Below are 23,130 nucleotides of genomic sequence, written 5' to 3'. Positions count from 1 at the left end.
GCAAAGGAAAACAGCAAAAAGTAAGGAATTGGTTGATGACGACAACTACACAAATATTTGAAATTTCATAACTATTATAACACATTACTCAAACACTGTTTAGTATGTTATTAATAAGTGCATTCAAATGAAACGTAAAACCTTTGTTAGACTGAGGGTGTTCTCCTTTCACGAAGACAAACTCACTTATGTTCAGTCTGGTAAAAATATTCTAATATTTACATTCATTGCACATACATTCAAATACATACTATGCAGCATTCAGTTCCACGTGTTAACTTACAGTAGCACCATGTTTCAGAAAGTAATATTTCCATGAAGAGAATCACATAGGTTGCAGGTGACATTAACATCATTATAGCACAACATGTGTAAAGTATTATGACATTTCCTTGGGATTTTCACTTTGAGAGTAATATTACAATATCCACAGCAGCAGAGGTCAGAGCACACCGGCCCCGCGTTTAACACAGTATCAGAGTCCCACAGTCTTACAGGAATGATAAAGAAGTAGTGTGTTTACTGAAAAATAGATGACAGGTTCATATCTTGATGATGAGCCATGTGAGTTTTCTCGTCTTATGAGAGCAGTGAAGGTGATCGATCTTAGCCACAAAATGTTACATGCTTTATTGGACAGAGATTTGCTCATCTCCATCAAAGTCCATTATGGTAAAAAGTTTCCATGATTGAAGTCTTTCATTAAAAAGTTCACAAAAAATGTAGCGAATCAAAAAATGTGAATAGAAACATTAATGAACTGCATTGAGAGAGAAACTGAGATGACCACACTGATACAACTCCACACTTCATTACAGCTAGACGTTTGCAGCGTTTACTTGCTGTCCTCTGGTCAGGAGTTCATCGGTTCACATTCCTCACCTCTGCGCATCCTTCACAGTGGATAGTAGAGACAAATCTAACCTACCCATCCTTCCCAAATTTGGCCCCTGAGTAAACAAACAATAACAAATCTTAGTTCTAATAACGGAACTTCAGGTTTGAGCAGAATATGACCAACATAAAGGCAAAAGAAAGTCAAGTACAAAATGAGGACAATGTGTAATTATGGCAGTGGGACGCTCTGCACCATTCTGTACTCTGTTAACACACTTTTTTATCAGTAATGAAGTACTCTTGTCATCACGTGCGCATCTAAAGGAATGTCAGGAGAATTGAAAAGCTGCTCATGCAGCGAGGGACAGCATGAACATACACTGTGTGACAGAAGGAAGAGGGCTACTGAGGATTAGGGCTGATAACTGGCTGGCTGAATTATATTAAGCAGATGGTGTGTACAACAAACTCACATTGACTTGGAGGACGGTTTCTTCACTTTTGGCCTCTTTCGACGATGAAGAGGCCTGAAGCATGCAAAAACACAAACACATTGCAAAGATAAGAAATAGATAAGATAAAAAATATATAAGAAATAAATAAGAAAAATCTTTATAGTAGTAATAAATATAAACATATGTGTATGTGTGTGTGTAGATATTTATATTTATTAGTATATATTAGTATAAATAAATTTAATAGTTAAATACTTTATAATAATTAAAAAATATTGTAATGGTAACACAAACATATAAGATTTTGAATTTTTTAAAAAGTTTCTTAAGCTCACCAAGGTTGGATTTATTTGATCAAAAATACAGTAAAAACAGTAATATTGTGAAATATTATTACAATCTGAAATAACTGTTCTATTTTATTATATTTTAAAATAGAATTTATTTCTGTGATGTCAAAGCTGAAATTTCAGCAGTCATTACTCCAGTCTTCGGTGCGATCCTTCAGAAACTATTTTAATATGCAGATTGTTGCTTAAGAAATATTTCTTATTATTATCAATGTTGAAAACAGTTGTGCTGCGTAATATTTGTTTTAGAGACCATGATACTTTGCTGAATAGAAAAAGCTTTATTTTATTTATGAAATAGAAATTGTTTGTAACATTATAAATGTCTTTACGGTTACTGATCAATTTCATGTTCTCTTGCTGAATATATGAATTACTTGCTTTAAAAAAATCTTACCCCTTATCACTTCAGAACAGTTGCACACACACACACACACATGTATTAATAATAATCTTTTTTATTTAGCCATTAAAACAGGAATGAAGCCATACCTGTAATCGTACAAAGAGGTTTTTTCTTTACCACCTATAAGAGATAATGATGTGTCAATGGGTTATAGATTGTATGTTTTCAGGTAATATGTTGAAATGCAAGATCAATGCCAAAACATTCATCACGTGGCATGACTCACCTGTCTCCTGATTGCACTCTTTGTGACCTTTGCAGCTGCGCAGTTTCATGAGCTGCTGGTGCATGTGATTCACTGCATCACGATCAAGTGTGCTCACAGCATTTATCAGCTGCACAGAAAATAACACGAGTGGAAATGATGGGGGTCCCCGTGATTATTTTAAATCTTCTTTAAAAACTAAAAAAGCCTAAAAGAGATTTTAAAAAAGACCTACCTGATAAGGGTCTGTGTTCAGATCAAAATACTCTAGGAAGCCAGTGGCAAACTCACAAAATAGGAAGTTATGTGTCTCATTGATAGTCCTCAGACACCAGTAAGTGTTATTGTTGGCACTGGTGCAAGCACAAAATGGCCCCACTGACAACACAAAAAGATCATATAAGTGAAATCACATCATTATTTAATCAAGCAAACATATTAAATACAGTTTTGTGTGATATATGAAAAAAACAATGATGTGATATGCTATGCTCTGCAGTACTTGTCCAGAAGGGGGCGGTCTGCCAGTGCTGGTTATCATGGGTGAAGCAGGTGAGGCCTGGCATGCTGCAAGTGTCATTATTACGGAGGCGCTTCAGGAGCTTCCTCAGCTTTTTCCTGCGTTTCTGCTCTTTCATCAGCCACTGTTTCTTATCTTTGGAGGTCTTTCTACTAGATTAAAAGAACAGATATCTTCACTACCTACAGTAATCAACTGTCAACTGTAGATTGCAACATTAGTGATAAGGCGTTAGTGTGCCTTCCTTCAGCTTTATGACAGATAATGAATGAAAACCTACTTGACAGAATGCATCCGGCCTGATTTGAGTTTGAACAGTGCCCTATTGTTGTGTTGATACCTTTAAAGAAAACATTACACGATTATGTCAAATGTGTGATCAAGTCAACACTTAATGAAAGTATGAAAACCTTTTTTACGTAAAGGTGGAGGCTTACATGTTTTGGTTGCATTCACACTCTTTCGGTCGAACCTGCTTTAGATGTCCTTTCACCTCTCTGAGATTCTTTATTTTGGTCTGCAATGTCTCAATCTATTCAAAGAGCAAACATTTTTTAATAGCAAAATCAGTTGTTTGTTTTTATTCAGATTGTTTAAGAACAACTTCATAATCTTACCTCATGCTCAATGTGTAGTTTGTGATCTTTCCATGCTTGTAGAGATTTATATAATCCACCATCGCATCTGACTGTGTCGTTCATCAGTATTGAGCATCTGAACAAAAAAGTAAAGTTCCTTTTTCAGTTGTCTATCTAGGTTTTAAACAAGTATGCATGCTTATTAGATTTTCACTGATACTAGTTGTTATCATACACAGTAACGGACTATCTGTGTTTTACCTGTAGGTGACTTTAAGAGCAGCAGGTGGCGTGAGGGAGTTGAAGTTGTTGTCTGTGGGTCCCATTCCGCTATATTCTACATTCTCTCCATACACTGCCTGCTTTCTGCCTAGCATGAGGCTGGTGTTGAGGTCGAGTGGCTGGTAGCCTTTCTCCAGGTCCAGAGTGTAGACATTTGAGTCCAAGTGATAAGAGACAGAACGTGCCCAACGATTACGTGGTAAACTTTTCTTGGTCTTCAACTCTGGAATTAACATTAAAAAATTGCTTACAGAACATTCCTATAGAATTATTTCTCAAACTGATATCATATCAATATCATATATGCATATGAATATATTCAACCACCAGATGGAGACATTTGTACTGAAAAGAGTAGGTGCTTTTATATATTATATATATATATACAGTATATATACAGGTATATAGTGGTATAGTCCTCATGATCCTTCAGAAATCATTCTAATCATTCAGAAATATGCTGATTTAATGCTCAAGAAATATTTATTATTATCAATGTTGAAAACAATTATGCTGCTTAATATTTTTGTGGAAACTGATATATCTTTTGTAAAATTATAAATGTCACTTTTGATCAGTTTAATGCATCCTTGCTGAAAAGTATTGTATTATAAAAGTATTCATTTCTTTCTTCACACACACAAACAAAATCGTACTGGTGCCAAACTCTTAAAAGCATGAAATTAACCCATTACCAATAGATTTCAAATCACTTACTCCCAGGGGTTCCTGCACCACAGTAGCAATTGTCACTGTGATAAATGGAAATAACAGATACCAAACAGATATATTTCTTTAGGTATTATAAGCCACCTTTGAACTAACCATTTTACATTTTGACTTAACTATGTTGATTCACTTATATCCATCCACCAAAAAAATAAAATAATAATAGGTCTTTTCTGAAAACAGAAAAACAGTCTTCTTGCGATTTAACCACTAACGGCGCAAGAACACTATGACACTCTCAGGACCAAATGTGTGAAACTATATGACTCACTCTTTTTAGTGAGTGCCTTCTTCCTCTTGACAGGTACGGTGGGCTCACAATCACAGTGGTACGATGCGGAAAGCGCTCCATTGATCTGTCCCCTGTTGGCAGCCATCAGACCCAAAGCACGAGGTGCATAGAGACCCGCCATCCCTTTACACTTATACAGCCTCGGCATGCCAGTGGGATCCTCAATACACTGCCACTTCTGCACAGAGAAGGAGCGGTTAGTTAGAAAGCACTAAACAGTAGGGAAATCACTGGAAATAATCAAGGGAATATGCAGTGTAATTGAAAGTGAATATTTACCTGGCCTGGTTGCTCACAGGGCGTCTGGTATTCAGCTCTTTGACACAGGTCTCTGACCCGCTGATACTTCGGCAGCGAATTCTGTTCCACCTCTTTGCCATCCGCTAGCTTATGCAGAGGCTTGCTGTAGATCAGAAAGAAATCACATCAGGTTGCCACCCAAAAACAGCAAAAATTAGATACAGCCCCTATTTGAAACACGCAGATGTGTCCGATGTCAGTGTGCCATCTGGTGCCTCTCTAATGGAGCCATGTCTAATCAATTTCTGGGGTTAAAAATCTTTTTCGGAGCGATACAGTGTAAGAGTTTGTGATACGGCGATCAATTAAAAATGCATGGGTTCATCTGGCCTGATCAAATTTACTCACCCCCTCTCCAACAGGAACGAATCCCGCCACATTTTCGCCTTCTTGTAGGAATGAAACCTGGTAAAACTGAAAGAATATGAAGACAAAAGTCTGGGTTTTTGAATGACAAGAATTAAATGTTTATGTTGGTGTAGTTTAAGTCACTTTAATTTATATAGTGCTTTACACAGTACAGACTGTTTTAAAGCAACTTCACAGTAATAAACAGGAAAATAACAATTAATTTCTTTAAATATGAAACCAATTCAAATTCTGCTGTAAAGCAGCTCTAAAAAGACAAGAGTGTCATTCAGCTCAAGTCAGTTCAGCGCTGGTTCAGTTCAGTTCAATCACTGTGTAAAGTTCATAAATTATAAAAAGTTCAGTTAAAAACTGCTATACAGAAGGCCAACAGTGTTGTTTTTCAGCTAAAGTCAGTTCAATGTCAATTCAATTCCGTTAAATACATGATGATGTTGCAAAATTCATCAATTATGGATTCATCAATTATGGAAATTCAATTCAGCTAAAAACCAGCTCTACAGAAGACAAGACTGTCATTATCCAGCACAATTCAGTGATTACCTGTTGACTGGTCTTTCTTTTTCTAACAGCTTGAGGATGGACTTGCCATCCATGTCCAAGGGAATATCCACTCCGGCCATGTCCAGTAAGGTAGGGGCAAGGTCGATGTTCAGGACCATGTGAGGATTACTGCAGGAGATCACAAACATGGAATCAACAATGTGTTATTTTTAGCATTTCACTGTGAAGTTGTGAGCTTAACATCTTTGACTCACATGGCACCTGCATCCACATTAGGGCCTCTCAGGTAGAAGGGGATTCGAATGTCAAATTCATATGGCATTGATTTGCCCTTGACCAATCCAAACTGGCCAATGTGATAGCCATGATCAGACATGTAAATGATGTAGGTGTTATCCAGCTCCCCAGTTTCCACCAACATATTGTAAACCTGTGGGGGAAAAAAACAGGAAACAGCATTTTACAATATCTAGGTTAGTTGTTTACATTTCTATTTTTAAGCAGTATTTATTCCTGTGATTATTTATTCTGACTCACTCATAAAGACATTCTTGCTTTGTTCCTGAATAAATCAGTGTTTTTGATTGAATTATTCAAATGACTCACTTGCAGTCACCTACTAGTGTAATGATATAAACTGCATAAACTGCAGAGACACTGATAAATTTGCACTACTAATGGAGTAGTGCCAGCACTCTTAGAATTTAGCTATTTGCGGGGAAGTCGTGGCCTAATGGTTAGAGAGTCGGACTCGTAACCCAAAGGTTGCGGGTTCGAGTCTAGTACCGGCAGGGATTGTAGGTGGGGGGAGTGAATGTACAGCGCTCTCTTCCACCTTCAATACCACGACTGAGGTGCCCTTGAGCAAGGCACCGAACCCCCAACTGCTCCCTGGGCGCCGCAGCATAAATGGCTGCCCACTGCTCCGGGTGTGTGTTCACGGTGTGTGTGTGTGTTCACTACTGTGTGTGTGCACTTAGGATGGGTTAAATGCAGAGCACTAATTCAAGTATGGGTCACCATACTTGGCCACATGTCACTTTCACTTCACTTTATTTTTTGTATATGTGCTATATTGTTAAATTAGCATGATCTGTGACCTTCTCGACGCTGTCATCCACTGAAAGCAGGGTCTGCAGCCTCCTTCTCTGCAACATATTGGTGAACTGCATGTGCACAGGCTTCATGGGTCCTGTGTACCGCAGGATCCAGTGCTTGTCTGGGTTTGGGGCATGGTTGTAGCTTGGGGTTCTGTGTGGGACATTTTCAGAATAGTTAAATCCTTCGACACTGAAAGATTTTACAAATTTTTTTAATACACTTTACAGTCCATAAATAAAATTTAACATTGTTGCCAAGGGAATTTAGAGTCACAGTCCTAATTTTTGTGCATATCTTGAGGGTACAAACGTCTGTGAATGGCGAAGCTTTACGTGTAATGCATTGTGTGCTGCTTCATGGTGCTAAACTTGCTGAATAATATTGCTGAGGAATTTCATGGTGTTGCGGATTGAAAATGTCATTGTTGCAAAATTGTGCATTGTGCTGAATTCTGAAGTCCTGTTTCATATTTTAATAAGCCAAGGCATTGTCATCTTTTGGTTTGTGAATATTGGATTTGCATAAAATGGCATGCACATACCAGCTGCAGCTTTAAGAATGAGCAACTAAAAATGATAATAAAAAACAATAAAATAACAGTGAACTTGTAATAGGGCTTGTGTTTCGATAAAGTCGCATGCTAATTTAGAATTTTTATGAAATATAAAAGTTGCAGAGTAATCAAAAGCAAACCACAAAGCAAACAAAAATAACAGTACATACACCAGCCATGGGGTTTATACCTCTAATGGGACCTTAGAATGAACACTTATGCAACGAATAAATCATGATATTATAATAATAGCACTGTATATCTCTCTTGAGCCTACTATGTAAACTCATTTGCCGGTGGCGCTATGGAAACAATTACGGTACACAGAATACATAATCAAACCTCTGTTCCTGCAATAAACCAAGAGCAGATAAGTCATAAGAGTTGGTTCAGTAAAAGTAGCTAGTGTTCAAATGAGAATAGTGGCTACAGTACTATGCAGTGAGCATTATTTATTAGGCGGTCGTATCTCAAACGGCATGAGAACATTTGATAAAGTGCTGAAGACTGAAAAATTGATACTGAATGAGATTTATGAGAACACATAAAGCTGTTCATGCAGACTGAGAATTCTCTTAGTGTGTGTGTGAGAGAAAAAAAGATGAAGAGAAACAGAGAGTCTTACATGTGTTGAGATGCATTGGGGAAGGCACTGCTGTACTGAGGTGCTGCATCCTCCGGCCCATGAGGGGCAGCGTGGCTCAGGACCATCATCACAGGCCTGTGTGGGTACATTCTCTTTGACATACGAAAGTAGTTGATGCTGGCGTTTGTGATTACATCAGTGAGATAATCCTGTAAAAGAAACAACATTAGTCTCTTATGCATACCAAGGCTGCATTTATTTGATCAAAAATACAATAAAACAGGAATATTGTGAACAATTATTGCAATTGAAAATTTGAGGTTTTTATTTTTATACATTTTAAGATATAATTTATTCCTGTGATGGCAATGCTGATTTTTCAGCAGCCATTACTCCAGTCTTCAGCGTAACATGATCCTTCAGAAATCATTCTAATATGATGATTTGGTGCTCAAGAAACATTTATTATCGTTATAAATGTTGATAAATTTTGGGTTCATCACACAGCCATTGACAGCCCATATAAATAATATAGAATGCATTCTATTGCATTTTGAAAGTTAATACTTTGCTATCCTAACCATAATTATGTTTAATTGCATTTTATTATGTAAATTGTGAACTGTTTTCTCATAAATATCCATCAGAACAAACCAACTGAAAACCACTGATTTATTGTGTAATCACTAAATTTGGCAAATTAAAGGTAAAAGTGCCATTGTTTGGGATTCACTGACGCCAAAGAGAGACATTTTCCTCTGTGAAAGCAGCACTACACATATAACAAGATGTTAATAGCAGTCAAATCATTACAAGCACAACACTCTAACACACCAGAATTACTGGATAAAACCCACAGCAGTTGTTCTTTGTTTTCTGAGGAGGTCAAACAAAAAAGTCTGATAACTGATAATCAAATACAATACGAGGATTTTGTAGCTTCTTTACACAGCATTAACCCAACACACCACCAACTGTGATGGGTTACATTCAGAAGGAAACATGAGCTACGATAGGAATTACTGTTTGTTTGAGACCACAGGAAAGCCATCTCCCACAGCGTCAACCCATGAAACACAAATCCACATGGAAGTATCCCTCTCATGAAGCTCCATGCTATCTTATTTTCTTAAAGCTCAGAACACACAGGCTGCAACAGACTCTGGCGATTTCAAGAGGTTAAAATTCATCCCATCCTCCTCAGTCTCATAATCTTACCTCAGAGCAGTCAAGGCCAGGCATGCTGCAGATCCAGGCACCCTGCGGTCTTCAGGGCAGAGGTGATTGCACAAAGTTCACCTTCCAAACTAACAGCCAAAACTTTCTGCAAGAGTTGCCTTGAGGGTCTCCCACTGCTCATCCCTGGAGCTTCTCATCTAAAAAATTCTCCAAGGGTATTTTTAATCTTATCATACATCTTGACAGCCTTCTGTCCTGCATCTAAATTTATTCCTGTGATGGCAATGCTGATTTTTCAGCAGCCATTACTCCAGTCTTCAGCGTAACATGATCCTTCAGAAATCATTCTAATATGATGATTTGGTGCTCAAGAAACATTTATTATCGTTATAAATGTTGAAAACAGTATTATTTTGTGGACAATTGATATGCTCGACATTTGATATGGTACTAATACATTGTGCAACCCTTAATATGTTGGGTAAATATTGTGAATGATCAGAACAGATCTGACTACTGTAGGAAATATATATTAGTTTCATCACACAATGTTCAGTCATGCTCTTTGAAAAGATACAGCAGACAACCTTTGGATACTCTGTGCCATGCTTTTCTCGGATACCGTTCCGGCACAGTGTGTAGTTGTAGAAGCGGGAGTTCTTCACCAGTGCTACCCATTCTCTCCAACCAGGAGGCACATAAGAGCCATTGTACTCGTTCAGGTACTTGCCAAAGAAGGCTGTTACAGAAAGCGATTATTTTGAGATCAGAAAATGGCAGAAGCACAAATGGCAGACAGGAACAGTTCACCCCAAAATTAAAAGTGGCTGAAAAATGACAGAAATTTAGCATTGCATTACTTGCTCACCAATGAGTGAATGGGTGCCGTCAGAATGAGAGTCCAAACAGCTGTTAAAAACTCTACGAGTAATCCACTCGACACCAATTCCTCAATTAATATCTTATGAAGTGAAAAGCTACATGTTTGTAATAAACAAATCTATCATTAAGACATTTTTAACTTCAAACTGTTGCTTCTGGCTAAAATATGAGTTCGCTATCCAAAATACAGCTTTCTCCAGTGAAAAGGTCAGTTTGTCTGAATCAGGAGAGAAATATTCACCAATTAAGCAATGTTTACAAGCGAAAACAGTGCAAAACAGTTCTAAGCAAATAGGTCTTTTTCATTGTAGAAGGCGTTATGAATTAGGTATTTTGGCCAGAAGCAACCGTTTAAATTTAAAATGTTATAATGATGGATTTATTTCTTATAAACACACAGCTTTTTGTTTGACAAGACATTAAATGATGGACTGGAGTTATGTGGATTAATTTTGTACTATTAAGATATTTTTAATCAGCTGTTTGGACTCTTATTCTGACGGCACCTATTCACTGCAGAGGATTCATTGCTGAGCAAGTGATGTAATGATACATTACTCCACATCTGTTCTGATGAAGAAAACTCATCTGCATCTTGGATTGCCAAAGAGTCAGTAAAATTCCAGCAAATTAAATTTTTGGATGAACTAATGCTTGAACCGAAAGAGTTTGTGAATGTAGTTCAGTGTTGAAAAAAATAAATACGTGCTGCTTACTAACCCGTCCTGTAGCCTGAATTGTTGAGGTGAACAGCAAAAGTGTGAGGTTCATGGTGGGCCTGCCAGGACGGTGATGAGCAGTTCTCATTGTTGGTGTAGGTATGGTGGTTGTGCACATATTTCCCAGTCAGGATGGATGATCGAGAAGGGCAGCACATCGGAGTGGTGGCAAATGCATTGGAGAAGTGAGTGCCTCCCTGCATCATCATGCGCTTTGTTTTGTTCATGGACTGCATTGAGCCTTTGGGGAAAAACGGGGAATAAATGTAGATTCGAAAAAAGAGGGAGACAGAGATCCAGATTGTTTTATGTAACAGATGCTTGACCATAAATTTCCTCCCTAAAAGGGTTAGAATGAAAAGCCTGAACAAAGACCAGCAGCAAGGCCATTATGTTGCCACTTCAGTGATTAAAGTGCCAAAAAACGAGTAGAAAAACAGCATGTTTGGCACAGTGGACCTCAGCAGTTGGCCGATGCAACTGGACTGAGTGTGGTAGCTTCTTTACACAGCATTAACCCAACACACCACCAACTGTGATGGGTTACATTCAGAAGGAAACATGAGCTAAGATAGGAATTACTGTTTGTTTGAGACCACAGGAAAGCCATCTCCCACAGCGTCAACCGATGAAACACAAATCCACATGGAAGTATCCCTCTCATGAAGCTCCATGCTAGCTTATTTTCTTAAAGCTCAGAACACACAGGCTGCAACAGACTCTGGCGATTTCCAGAGATTAAAATTCATCCCATCCTCCTCAGTCTCATAATCTTACCTCAGAGCAGTCAAGGCCAGGCGTGCTGCAGATCCAGGCACCCTGCGGTCGTCAGGGCAGAGGTGATTGCACAAAGTTCACCTTCCAAACTAACAGCCAAAACTTTCTGCAAGAGTTGCCTTGAGGGTCTCCCACTGCTCATCCCTGGAGCTTCTCATCTAAAAAATTATCCAATGGTATTTTTAATCTTATCATACATCTTGACAGCCTTCTGTCCTGCATCTATGCTTTTCTCGTCACTCTTTCTCTTTCCATTTCTCCCACCATCTCCTCTCATACCCTCACAAACACTCACACAGCTGCATTCAGTCCATGTTAATTCCCGTTCTCTCCTCCGTCATTGTTCTCTCTCAGGGGAATGGATGAGGTCTGACCTTGGGGGTCTCCTGTTTTAAATTCTCTTGGCTGCTCTGTTCACCCCGGGCCCCCCTCCTCTCCTGCTTCTCCCTCTCCAGGACTCATTGCTGGCAATTGATAAAAACAACAGCTTGAGAAAATAGTTAAATCTTAAATAGCTCTAGCTGGACAAACAGGAGATGTTTTTGTCCTTAAAAGGAATGCTAACATTGTTAATTGCAACATACTGATTGCTACAGATTCTTTAAACACTTGCATGGTGATGGGAGAGATACGTTTCAAGCAATCTAGTGTGATTTTACAGGCTCTTCATTAATGCCGCACCAGTGAGAATAATTTATGACAAGGGGCTTGAAGTAAAATGGTGCCAGTATCAGATGTTCTGTATCTGATCTACCATTCTGTATGCCAGCCTGTCCTTTAGCGCAAAGCTCCTGTTATTGCTGCTGTCAGCGTTTTGATCAGCTTGCATGGTAAATCAGGATGACATGATATGGTGTGGCAAACCTAGGGGTATAATGAATGCCACAATGAAAAAAACCCCCAAAAAACAATTTGGACCCCAGAAAACCAATTTTAAACTTCATATCAAATTTCACTCAAAAGTAGGGGGAAAATGCAATTTGAGCTAGTTATGAAATGTAGAGTACATTTTTAAAATTATTATTCAATAATATTGCCTTAAAAATGTTCCACAGAGAATTGAATATATAAAATATATAAAATACAGCAAAATATAGCTAAAACATATTTAGCAAAAACATCCAAATATCCCTATACACAAGTTTTAATTTAATTTTGTCTTACCCCATTGGCAAATGTTTATTATTACCTTTTTTATTTTTTAAGCATAAACCTAGCAAAAGTGTATAAGGTTTATAATTAAACAAGTAAAACTATTTTAAATGGCATAAAAATATATTTTTACTGGTAATAAAATAAAGATTAATATTATAGATATACATTTATAATTTTTTTTTCTTTTAAATTGCAAATTAATTGATTGCAATTGTCTACAGGACATTTAAGACATTTTTTATTTAATTTGATATGCCATTTTGTGTGTGTGTGTGTAAGCTAACTCTTACAAGCAGGTTGATTTCAATAACAAACATCAAACAAAATCAGACCAAAGAAAAGTAACTCTGTAGGAATGCAGGCACTACTGACAGACTCATTGACAAACGTAATAGTGCCGAACATGGCAGAACAACTGAAACCAAAAAGAGCCATTGGACACAGGTGAAATAGGGCGCACTTGACCCGACTTTCATGCCCTGGGCCTCTCAAGTACCGCCATCCGTCTACTTCCTGCCCTCATAACTATGCTGGCATGGCTTGGGGAATGTGCGTCCACCCACCAATTCAGTATGCAAACTTTCCAAAGTCTCCTTGAATTTGCCAACAGCAGTTGGCATTCAGATGCAAATGGTCTGACAAGCCTCTTTCATGGAGAAAACCTTTATCTGCCAGCTAGTTTAAAGTGAGGTGGGGGGATATGTGGATTCTCCAGTTGAATACTGTACATCAGACCCTTTTGTGGTAGACTGTGGCCAAACAGACTTGCGTCGGATTTGGTCAACATCAGTATCCATCATTCCTTACTTGTTTGGAGTGGAACATATAGGCCATGGCACCTACAACAATTGATTCGCGAGTTTTAATAATGGCGTGAGCAGTTGCAGAGGGGCATATTCCTACGGCAAATATTGAACACACAATCACGAGCAAATGGTGGTTTCTGCCTGATCAGCAATATGATAAACAGCCGAAAAGCTGCATGTCAGCACTGTGTGAACACAAAGGGTTTCTAAATCATACATCTAAACTAATTAGACTGGTCAGAGTCAACACCTTAAGTCCCGTAAACGTCATTGACATGTAACCCTCTGAGACACATCACACGACTATGCTGACAAGAGCAAATGAGAGAGCAACTCAACTCAAGTGAGAAACAATAAAGCATTGCTTTACATGTTACTGACGGAGGATGGCTAAAGTACCTATTTTCTCTAGTACTTCAGGTTTAAGTTAAGCGCAATCAGCAACACTGTGGCATAATGTGGATTACCAAATAATATTAACAAAAAGTGCTTATTAAATTTTCTGCCCCGTTCACTTCCATTTTAAAGAAAAGAAAACAAGGGGGGCGAGTTGGAATCATTTTTGGTGGTAATCAACTTTATGCCAAAAAATTTTCAGGCCATGGCACCTACAACAATTGATTCGCGAGTTTTAATAATGGCGTGAGCAGTTGCAGAGGGGCATTTTCCTACGGCAAATATTGAACACACAATTATCACGAGCAAATGGTGGTTTCTGCCTTGATCAGCAATATGATAAACAGCCGAAAAGCTGCATGTCAGCACTGTGTGAACACAAAGGGTTTCTAAATCATACATCTAAACTAATTAGACTGGTCAGAGTCAACACCTTAAGTCCCGTAAACGTCATTGACATGTAACCCTCTGAGACACATCACACGACTATGCTGACAAGAGCAAATGAGAGAGCAACTCAACTCAAGTGAGAAACAATAAAGCATTGCTTTACATGTTACTGACGGAGGATGGCTAAAGTACCTATTTTCTCTAGTACTTCAGGTTTAAGTTAAGCGCAATCAGCAACACTGTGGCATAATGTGGATTACCAAATAATATTAACAAAAAGTGCTTATTACATTTTCTGCCCCATTCACTTCCATTTTAAAGAAAAGAAAATAAGGGGGGCGAGTTGGAATAATTTTTGGTGGTAATCAACTTTATGCCAAAAAATTTTGTCATTCGTATTTGAATCCAGAATATTAATTTAATAGTTCTGTATAAGCACATAGAAGTTTTAAAAATGTATCACTTTAATCCAGCTTCTTCAACCTAGTTGAGCTTCTTCGAACTGATATCCGAGTGAGTTTATGATGAGCCTTTTCTGTTTCAGCTTCAAACAACACCAAAGAAAGGTCAGAATAACCCTTAATGATCATAATCATCTGTTTGTTATCGTAGCAATCAGCTAATTTTGGTGCTTCCTCTAAAGACAAATGACACTACAGACACAATTTTCAGAACAAAGAACAAAGGGAGGAAAAAGAAGCAAGACATCAAATACATTAAAGAATTATTTTTAGCTGAATTTAAATAAATGTGGTTTGAAATGTGTGCACTGTTGCTATTAAGAGGCTAAAAATCACAAACAACCTGACAGGAACCCCTATGTACTAATAATTGTTGTTGCCCTTACTAATTGCAGTGTCTAACCGGCGACTGATTAACAAATTATATGGGTGGTACTCCTGCCATCAGGAGCAAAGGAATCCAGTTCCCCTCCTTCGTATCTGTCGGCAACCATATGGCATGCACAAGGCAAGCGTGGTGGTCCTGAGCCCTGTGGCCAGTGGGGGATATTTGTGGGGGTCACCCTGGTGACTTTACCGCCCTCCGTCTGTCCTGTGACAGAAGGACAGAGGGGCCGCATACAGTGGGGTCCAAAAGTCTGAGATCGAAGATGGAAATCTGGGATTCAAAATCCAATTCAGGCCTAAAAATATAGGGAATGTTTAAAAAAAATTTTTTTTAAAAAGTAACTTTGGAGTTCATGGAGCTTGAATTAAAGTAAGAGGGAAAGAAAAAAAAAAAAAAGAAAAAAAAAAAGAAAAAGTTTTTCTTTCTTTCACCAAAGAAAAAAAAACTTGTTAGGACAATATTGGATTAAACCAGCAAATGCAAAAGAGAATTATGTTCACTATAGTTGACTCAGAATTTTTTGGCCCAACTGTACAAACTATCAGTAGTGCTGTGATTGAGCCCCTGAGGGTTTCATGTGGACCCTGTATATCTGGTTCTTAACAAGCAACTAGAAGAGAAAATAGTTTCTGGTAAATGTTTCAACCGCAACAAAGTGTTTTTCCACTGCTAACCACCAGGAATTTTTTTTAGGATTATTCCTTCTGGGAGCACTGGTCCCACTCATCGTCTTCTGACAAACGAAAGAGATGGAGTGAAAACTACTAGTTACTTCATTTGCATATTCTAATGTAGAAGGAGAAGTGGTACCTCGGTCCTTAAGGGAAACCAAGAGCAGGACCATGCTGCTCATCAAAATATTCATCACATTAAAACCACAAGTGCTATGAATATATCCATAATAAAACCCGGAATAGCATATCCAAGGACAATACATTTATTTGTATGTTTTTATCTATGAAACATCTACTTGAGTCTGTAGTGAAAGATTAGTTTGTTTGTGTCCAATGATTAATATCAGTTTTCCATACAATCTGCTTTCTGCCACGCTACAGGATGCCAGTTCACGTCATTCATTCTCTTTTAATTACTTGCAATTTTTCTTGTCTCCTCTAAATGACTTGGGGGAGAGGGGAAGGGTAATGGCCCTGACTTAATGATGATTACAGACAATATTGGTTTCTTATTTCAGTAAACTGGCTCAGTGGTAAATACAAAGAAACACATAAATCTTTATGGTCACTCAGTGAGCGACTCGAGCAGAAATAACAAGCATAGCAATAAATAACAATATTTAATTAACTAAAATTAAAATAGTTATAATACTAGAGAACAAAGTCCAACAAGAGAAAATTTCTTGTCTCCTCTAAATGACTTGGGGGAGAGGGGAAGGGTAATGGCCCTGACTTAATGATGATTACAGACAATATTGGTTTCTTATTTCAGTAAACTGGCTCAGTGGTAAATACAAAGAAACATAAATCTTTATGGTCACTCAGTGAGCGACTCAAGCAGAAATAACAAGCATAGCAATAAATAACAATATTTAATTAACTAAAATTAAAATAGTTATAATACTACAGAACAAAGTCCAACAAGAGAAAAATCCAATCAAATCAAATAAATCTCAAATAAAAATAGCAGAAAAATTTGATGACAACGTCATTTAAAAAAAAAACATTTTGTATGAGTATGTTGCACTTTTTTGGTATTTGAATAAAAGTATTTTGTTTTAAAAAAAGGAACTTTTGCATATCTCTAAGCAACGAAAAGTAGTGGTGTTTCTGTATTAGTTAGTAAGTGTTTTTAAGTGATTTGGTTGGCTGAAAGATTGAATGACTCACTCATAAAGATGGTCACTTTTTTAGTTCCTAGCTAAAAAAAAAAAAGTTTTTAGCTAATTTAGTTCCTGTATGAATCAGCATTTTGAACAAACCGGTTGCATGAAAGATTCACTTTCCGTCACAATGTAATGTAAAGAAATTAAACTATGCAAATAAAATACAATCTACTTTTTCAAAGAAAAACTAAAAAATATATTTTTTTTAGAATTAAAATGAACTAAAATTAAATTGGAATTGTAAATCAAAATAAATAATGAAATAAAACTAAAAACAAAAAATAGGTATATTTTCAAAACCATAATAACCCCAATTGCCACTATTCACTAACCCTATCTTCCAGGAGCACTTTTTTTCACAGCAGAAAGTGTAATTATCACATCCAACGTCTCTAACCCCTGTGGATTCCTGCACATGAACATTAGCAGTAATTCGAAAGGGCTTCCCACTGTCAGTGTGGCCACTGTTGGGATTTTCTAATCTTCATTTGAGACTGTCCCTGGGGATGTGCGGCTAGTTGGTATTTTCCTTTTTCTGACTTTCCTCATCCTAATCCTCTTCTCTTTCTCCCGTCCTTATCTTTGTGGTTAGATTAGCAGGCTTAGTGGTAGCCCCTCCAAAATCTATACATGTTACAGGCCTCATTGCCAAAAACACACAAGGGCTTTAAGAACAGCAGGGATGGATGGGAACTTAAAAAGAGGAATTAGACAAGGTCCGATGCCCAGCACACTGACCCGAGTCTTCATAAGAAATCTCAGCTATTCAGACATAAACTGCTTTGATTGTCTGAAAAGAAACAGCAAATGAAATATGAAACAGTTATGAAATATGGACCTTGAAATTTTCAAGTATTGTAGGTCATTAATAAGATAATTTTCCCAATAAGTAAAAGAACACCACATCAAAACAATGCTAAGAAGTGAACCTGAATAAAACCTGCATAAAAGCTACACAAAGTGGAATGAATTTGAACAATCTATAACTAACTGACTTCTTTAAAAAATCTCATTTTACTTGCACTGTGTCTGAAATTCTAAAAATTCAGATGGTGCGATAACAAAGGCCCATAATGTTAATTATGCTCTGTTTTGGGCACAACCGAGGCATAACCAGTCTCCATGGCATGCTGCCCATATCAGTGACTCTCACAGCTAAAGCATTATACATCTCTCTTTCTTTTATCAGCATTTCTATATTTTCATATTGGAAATAGTTTATTTAATATGCCATTGCAGCCTCTGATTAAGAACGTACTAAAGATGCATTCCTGGACAGTTCTTATCATTATCATTCGTTCCTGTCCTGCTGAATTTGGACCTAATAACGTGTAGTCCATATCGAAAGCAGTTTCTCACACTCACATAACCATAACAGAAATAAATTACCCACTGTCAGACCCAATTGCCAAACTGATAAAACAGCTGGTGAAAATCATTGTCTCATTTCCGTCACATTGTTTTGAATATCTTTAATCATATCACGAACGACTGGCACCCATAGATTTACTCAGAATCAAACCCTCATGTCAATAATAGAATTCTATAAATGCCCTTCCTGCTTTGTGTAGGTTTCTTAAAAAATATGGTTAATTTGTAATGATTTCAGCTACCAATAAGACTATTCAGCTCCATTTAACACATTTTACCATATTTAAATCCACAGATTTCCCCTCAGAATCAGCACAAAACAAACAAACAATAAATAAATAAATAAATGTCACTTTGACTAAAGAATAAAGGCCAGCGGCCCCTTTAATTCCAGTAATTCCAATAGATCTCACTGATAAGCCACACATTAGAGATGGGAATTAACAACTTGTGAACAATATACAGGTACAAGAATGTCAAGGTGACAGTTAAGTCTCAGGTCACCTGCTGTCACAGCTGTTTAAATGATCTTCTTGATGTTACCAAGCTTTTGATCCTAAAACCCCCTATAATGCTAATTCACAAGAATCAATGACAAGACATGCAGGCCAAAACTTAATAAACAGTATTCCAAACATAGTAGTTGCTCAAACAATAGATCAACAGAGCATGGCATTAGCAACACCAAGTTCAATGGTCCCAAATATGCCCAAATATGAAATTCCTGTCATTAATTACTCACCCTCATGTCGTTCCAAACCCGTAAGACCTTTGCTCATCTTCAGAACATAAAATTAAGATATTTTTGATTAAATCTGAGAGCTTTCTTACCCTACATAGACAGCAACGCAACTGACACAAAAAGTAGTAAGGACATCGTTAAAATAGTCCATGTGACATCAGTGGTTCAACCTTAATTCTCTGAAGCTACGAGAATACTTTTTGTGCACAAAGAAAACAAAAATAATGACTTTATTTAAGCAGCACCACACGCATGTGTCGTGGTACTCTCTTGAACGCGTGTCGAATACTGACACGGAAAAAAAGAAATTGTTGAATGAAGTCATTATTTTTGTTTTCTTTGCACACAAAAAGTATTCTCATAGCTTCATAAAAATATGCTGAACCACTGATGTCACATGGACTATTTTAACGATGTCCTTACTACCTTTCTGGGCCTTGAACATGTCAGTTGCATTGCTGTCTATGCAGGGTCAGAGAGCTCTCGGATTTCATCAAAAATATCTTAATTTGTGTTCCCAAGAGTAACAAAGGTCTCGGGGTTGAACGACATGAGGGTGAGTAACTAATGAAAGATTTTTCATTTTTGGGTGAACTAGCCATTTAAATGCAATGTAAATTGCTTTAGATAAAAAAAAAAAAACATCTGCCAATGAATGAAAATGGAACCAGGTTGGGAAAATATGCAGTTTCCCAAGATAGTATTACACAGTTCCCACATACTGTATATACATTTAGCTAATACAGTACCTAATCATTACATGGTGGTATCTGGTTACAATAGCCACTTTTCCCCTCCATTTGATAACTGGCCATTAATGTGGCGTCACTAAAGCCCATTTCGTTAATGACGCTGTCATTGGGGCCAGTGTATGCGTCTTTTACCCTGTGGCGAGACTGGACCCTCTCAGCTGCCCCTTTGATGATCGTAATCTGTAATCCATAAAAAAGACTATTACCATTCCCACAATTTTCACTGCTTTTCCCCTCCATTTACTTCCCTGCTGATCACAATGGTCGTTACATTCACAAATAGACCAGCGCAGGTGGTTACCACTACTAATTGAGAGGTTCGGGTGGAATCTGCTTCAGGGCGGAAAGGGCTACACAAAGTTAAAGGTACTTGATGAGAGACAGTCTGACCCAACCTCTATAAAACAGACCGTAAATTGTGATAGTGAATGACTCTACAGACACATAGTCATGGCTTCGACATTAGGGTCAGTGGACAGCAATAGGGGTCAGTTAATGACCCTGGATGCTCATGAACTGATGTTCTGTGGTCCCATTCCCAACATGGATGATGCCATAAATACAGCAGGATTAAGATAGAATAAATATAATAAACAAGATTGAATTTTAAAATCAAAGAAAGGTAAGAGGAATTATTCACTTACTATCAAACATCACCTACGCTTCTAGTCCGTTGCTAATCTCTATCTAAACCTATTAAAGTAATTAGCAAAGCAGCGGGAGAGTTGTCCATTTTGATAACTCTCAAAGGAAGAGGGTAATTATCAGGGTTTGAGCGTTTTTGCCGGAGGAGAGAGACAGTTAGACAGTTCCTCTGATGACAGCCAAAAAGTGCGGGAAGAAAAAGCGTGTATGATTTCCCACTGACCTGCCAGGCTAACCCACTCATACAAACAGGAGGTTATTCATTCATCCCCATACACACTGGGAAGCATGTGGTGTACCTTTGTGTGCAGGATGTCTGTTGGCACAATCTACGTAACTTCATTGGGGCGCCTTTTTTAAAAAGCAGGCACATCGCCCAGTGTTGACAAAGCTGGGTATCTCCTGCTGTCTGCTTGTTTCGTGTGCAACGAGTGGAAAGAATCAATTATCCCAGCACACAGCTCACTGTTTTAATATCTGACTCCTAATTAGATTGCAGGGTGATCTCCCTGGTGTGCGTAGATCAGGGTTTTTAATATGTACACTACCATTCAGAAGTTTGGGTTCAGTAAGATTTTTAAAGAAATTAATACTTTTATTCAGCAAGGATGCATTAAATTGATCAAAAGTGACAGTAAAGACATTTACAAGGTTACAAAAGAAAAGATTTATATAATTCAAATAAATGCTGTTCTTTTGAACTTCCTATTAATCAAATAATCCTGAAAAAAGTTTTCCACGAAAATAATAAGCAGCACAACTGTTTTTAACATTATGAAAGCATAAGATTTTTTCTTAAATCAGCATATCAGAATGAATTCTGAAGGATCATTTGACACTGATGAATGGAGTTATGGCTGCTAAAAAAAAATCTAAAATATGTTAAGTTTTAAAATATATTAAAATGGAAAAGAATTTGACAATATTACTGTTTTTACTCTATTTTTGCCCAAATAAATGCAGCCTTGGTGAACATAAGGGATTTCTTTCAAAAACATTACAAATCTTACCGACCTCAAAATTTTTTAAACTTATATTTTTTTTTTTATACTGACCCCAATAGGGGAAAAAATGCAATGAGATGCAAGCTCATTGCTTTTCAAGTTTACATTGTTATAATTTTTATTTATAATTTGCATACAATTATTTTGTATGCATACAATCAGGGTTTGAAATTAACACCCGCCAACCCGCCAAATGCGGGTAAAAATCAGCTGTGGCGGGTAACGCTGTCAAATCACTAGCCAATTTGGCGGGTTACTTTTCGGAAGTTATGTTCACTCATTCGTTTATTTCGGTCTCTTTTTTTTTTTTTTGGCTAGTAGAAGTTATGAATGGCCGGTAACTTAAAAATTTTGTAGCCAAATTGGCTGGTGAGTGAAAAAGTTAATTTCAATCCCTGCATACAATATTATACATTAGTGTCATTTTTACAGATTTTTTCAATTGACTTCATTAAGAATAAATACACTACCATGAACCAAAAGAAATCCCCTTTAAAACTTTTAGTCAGCCACTACTTTGTGCCCATTATGTAAACAGAAAGGTTTTATGGGGAGAGACTTAGGAAGACCAAAGGATTTTATGCAATAATGTGCAAGAATAAGAAACTTCAAAAGCTTGTTGGACATCTAAAAAAAAACATAAAAATATATATTTCAACATTTCCACTATGTCTTTGAAGAGTTTTTCACTTTCTTCCAGGTGGCAGAGGCTGTTTTATCTTGCTGCTCTGAAGGCAAATTCAAAAAAGAGCCTGAAAGGGGACGAGAGGTGAAGTATACACACGATCATGCCTCAAACAGAATAACTGAATATATATCTGCTTCCTGTAATATCACACTAAGCAAAAGCCCTTTTAGTACACAAAATAATCTAAGCCTCAAATCCAAATCTGCTGATGGACAGCTACGTCGATTCTTACAATTCATTAACATTGCGCTAAACCTCTAGGGTGTGATTTGTCAATGCTCCACCTCAAGATCAACACCCCAGACACGGATGTAATTATGTACAGAACAGAAAACGCATTAGTCTTTGGTTTGGTCTTAATTATGTCCAGAGGCCAGGTCTCTCATGAAAGCTCATGAAAACTGCATTACTTCATACACTCATGAAGACATGAGATCACAGGATCCTGAGCTACTGATCTTCTCTGTCTCCCACTGTCTAGGTGGCTATTAGTGACTCTGGCAGCTATTTAATATAAATGAGGACTCAAAATGACATGACGGGCAGAGATGCTCCTGTTCTTATGAGGGCTGTGCATCATTACTCACTGCACAGCTAACTGTGTAATGGGCTGTTTGTTTGACTCACTGCAGGATACATAGCAAGATAAAAACTAATAGGCCCAGTTCTATTTCTGTTCTGGGGCTGTGCAGAAACTAGGCAACAATCCAGTCCCAGTCCCACAACCAATTATAGTAAAAGTAACACTAAGGAGACAAGCATACAGCAGGATGTACATCTAAATATTAAAGGGGTCATATGATGTTGCTAAAAAGAACATTATTTTGTGTATTTGGTGTAATGAAATGTGTTTATGCGGTTTAAGGTT

At 37.5% G+C, this 23,130-nt stretch overlaps 1 protein-coding gene across 1 annotated transcript; it reads right to left on the bottom strand.

Annotated features, from left to right (window-relative positions):
- On the bottom strand, nt 1-19,121 carry LOC107727883 (extracellular sulfatase Sulf-2-like). Its single transcript, XM_016537923.1, has 20 exons — nt 19,117-19,121; nt 10,849-11,088; nt 9,834-9,985; nt 8,107-8,276; nt 6,928-7,078; nt 6,082-6,257; nt 5,867-5,995; nt 5,303-5,368; nt 4,934-5,057; nt 4,634-4,832; nt 3,613-3,856; nt 3,391-3,487; nt 3,211-3,305; nt 3,054-3,113; nt 2,756-2,925; nt 2,489-2,631; nt 2,275-2,383; nt 2,135-2,168; nt 1,311-1,364; nt 1-950 (listed from the first exon to the last, which is right to left on the bottom strand). The coding sequence occupies exons 2-20, from the start codon at nt 11,081-11,083 to the stop codon at nt 920-922; spliced, it is 2,439 nt and encodes an 812-aa protein (XP_016393409.1). The 5' UTR covers nt 11,084-11,088; nt 19,117-19,121; the 3' UTR covers nt 1-919.
- Between the last annotated feature and the right edge of the window lie 4,009 nt (nt 19,122-23,130).

This window comes from Sinocyclocheilus rhinocerous, unplaced genomic scaffold, assembly GCF_001515625.1.
Source record: "Sinocyclocheilus rhinocerous isolate Xijiao unplaced genomic scaffold, SAMN03320098_v1.1 scaffold576, whole genome shotgun sequence".
Taxonomy (NCBI): domain Eukaryota; kingdom Metazoa; phylum Chordata; class Actinopteri; order Cypriniformes; family Cyprinidae; genus Sinocyclocheilus; species Sinocyclocheilus rhinocerous.
The sequence above is the reverse complement of the archived record's forward strand: the minus strand, read 5'-3'. Positions and strand labels throughout refer to the sequence as shown.

Excerpts from the sequence above, each read along its gene's own strand:
- LOC107727883 (XM_016537923.1), bottom strand. The coding sequence starts at position 11,083 with ATGCAGTCCATGAACAAAACAAAGCGCATGATGATGCAGGGAGGCACT. Across the intron at positions 6,258-6,927 it reads TGGATGACAGCGTCGAGAAG|GTTTACAATATGTTGGTGGA; the intron begins GTCACAGATCAT and ends TTTCCCCCACAG. Across the intron at positions 1,365-2,134 it reads ACCTCTTTGTACGATTACAG|GCCTCTTCATCGTCGAAAGA; the intron begins GTATGGCTTCAT and ends TGCATGCTTCAG.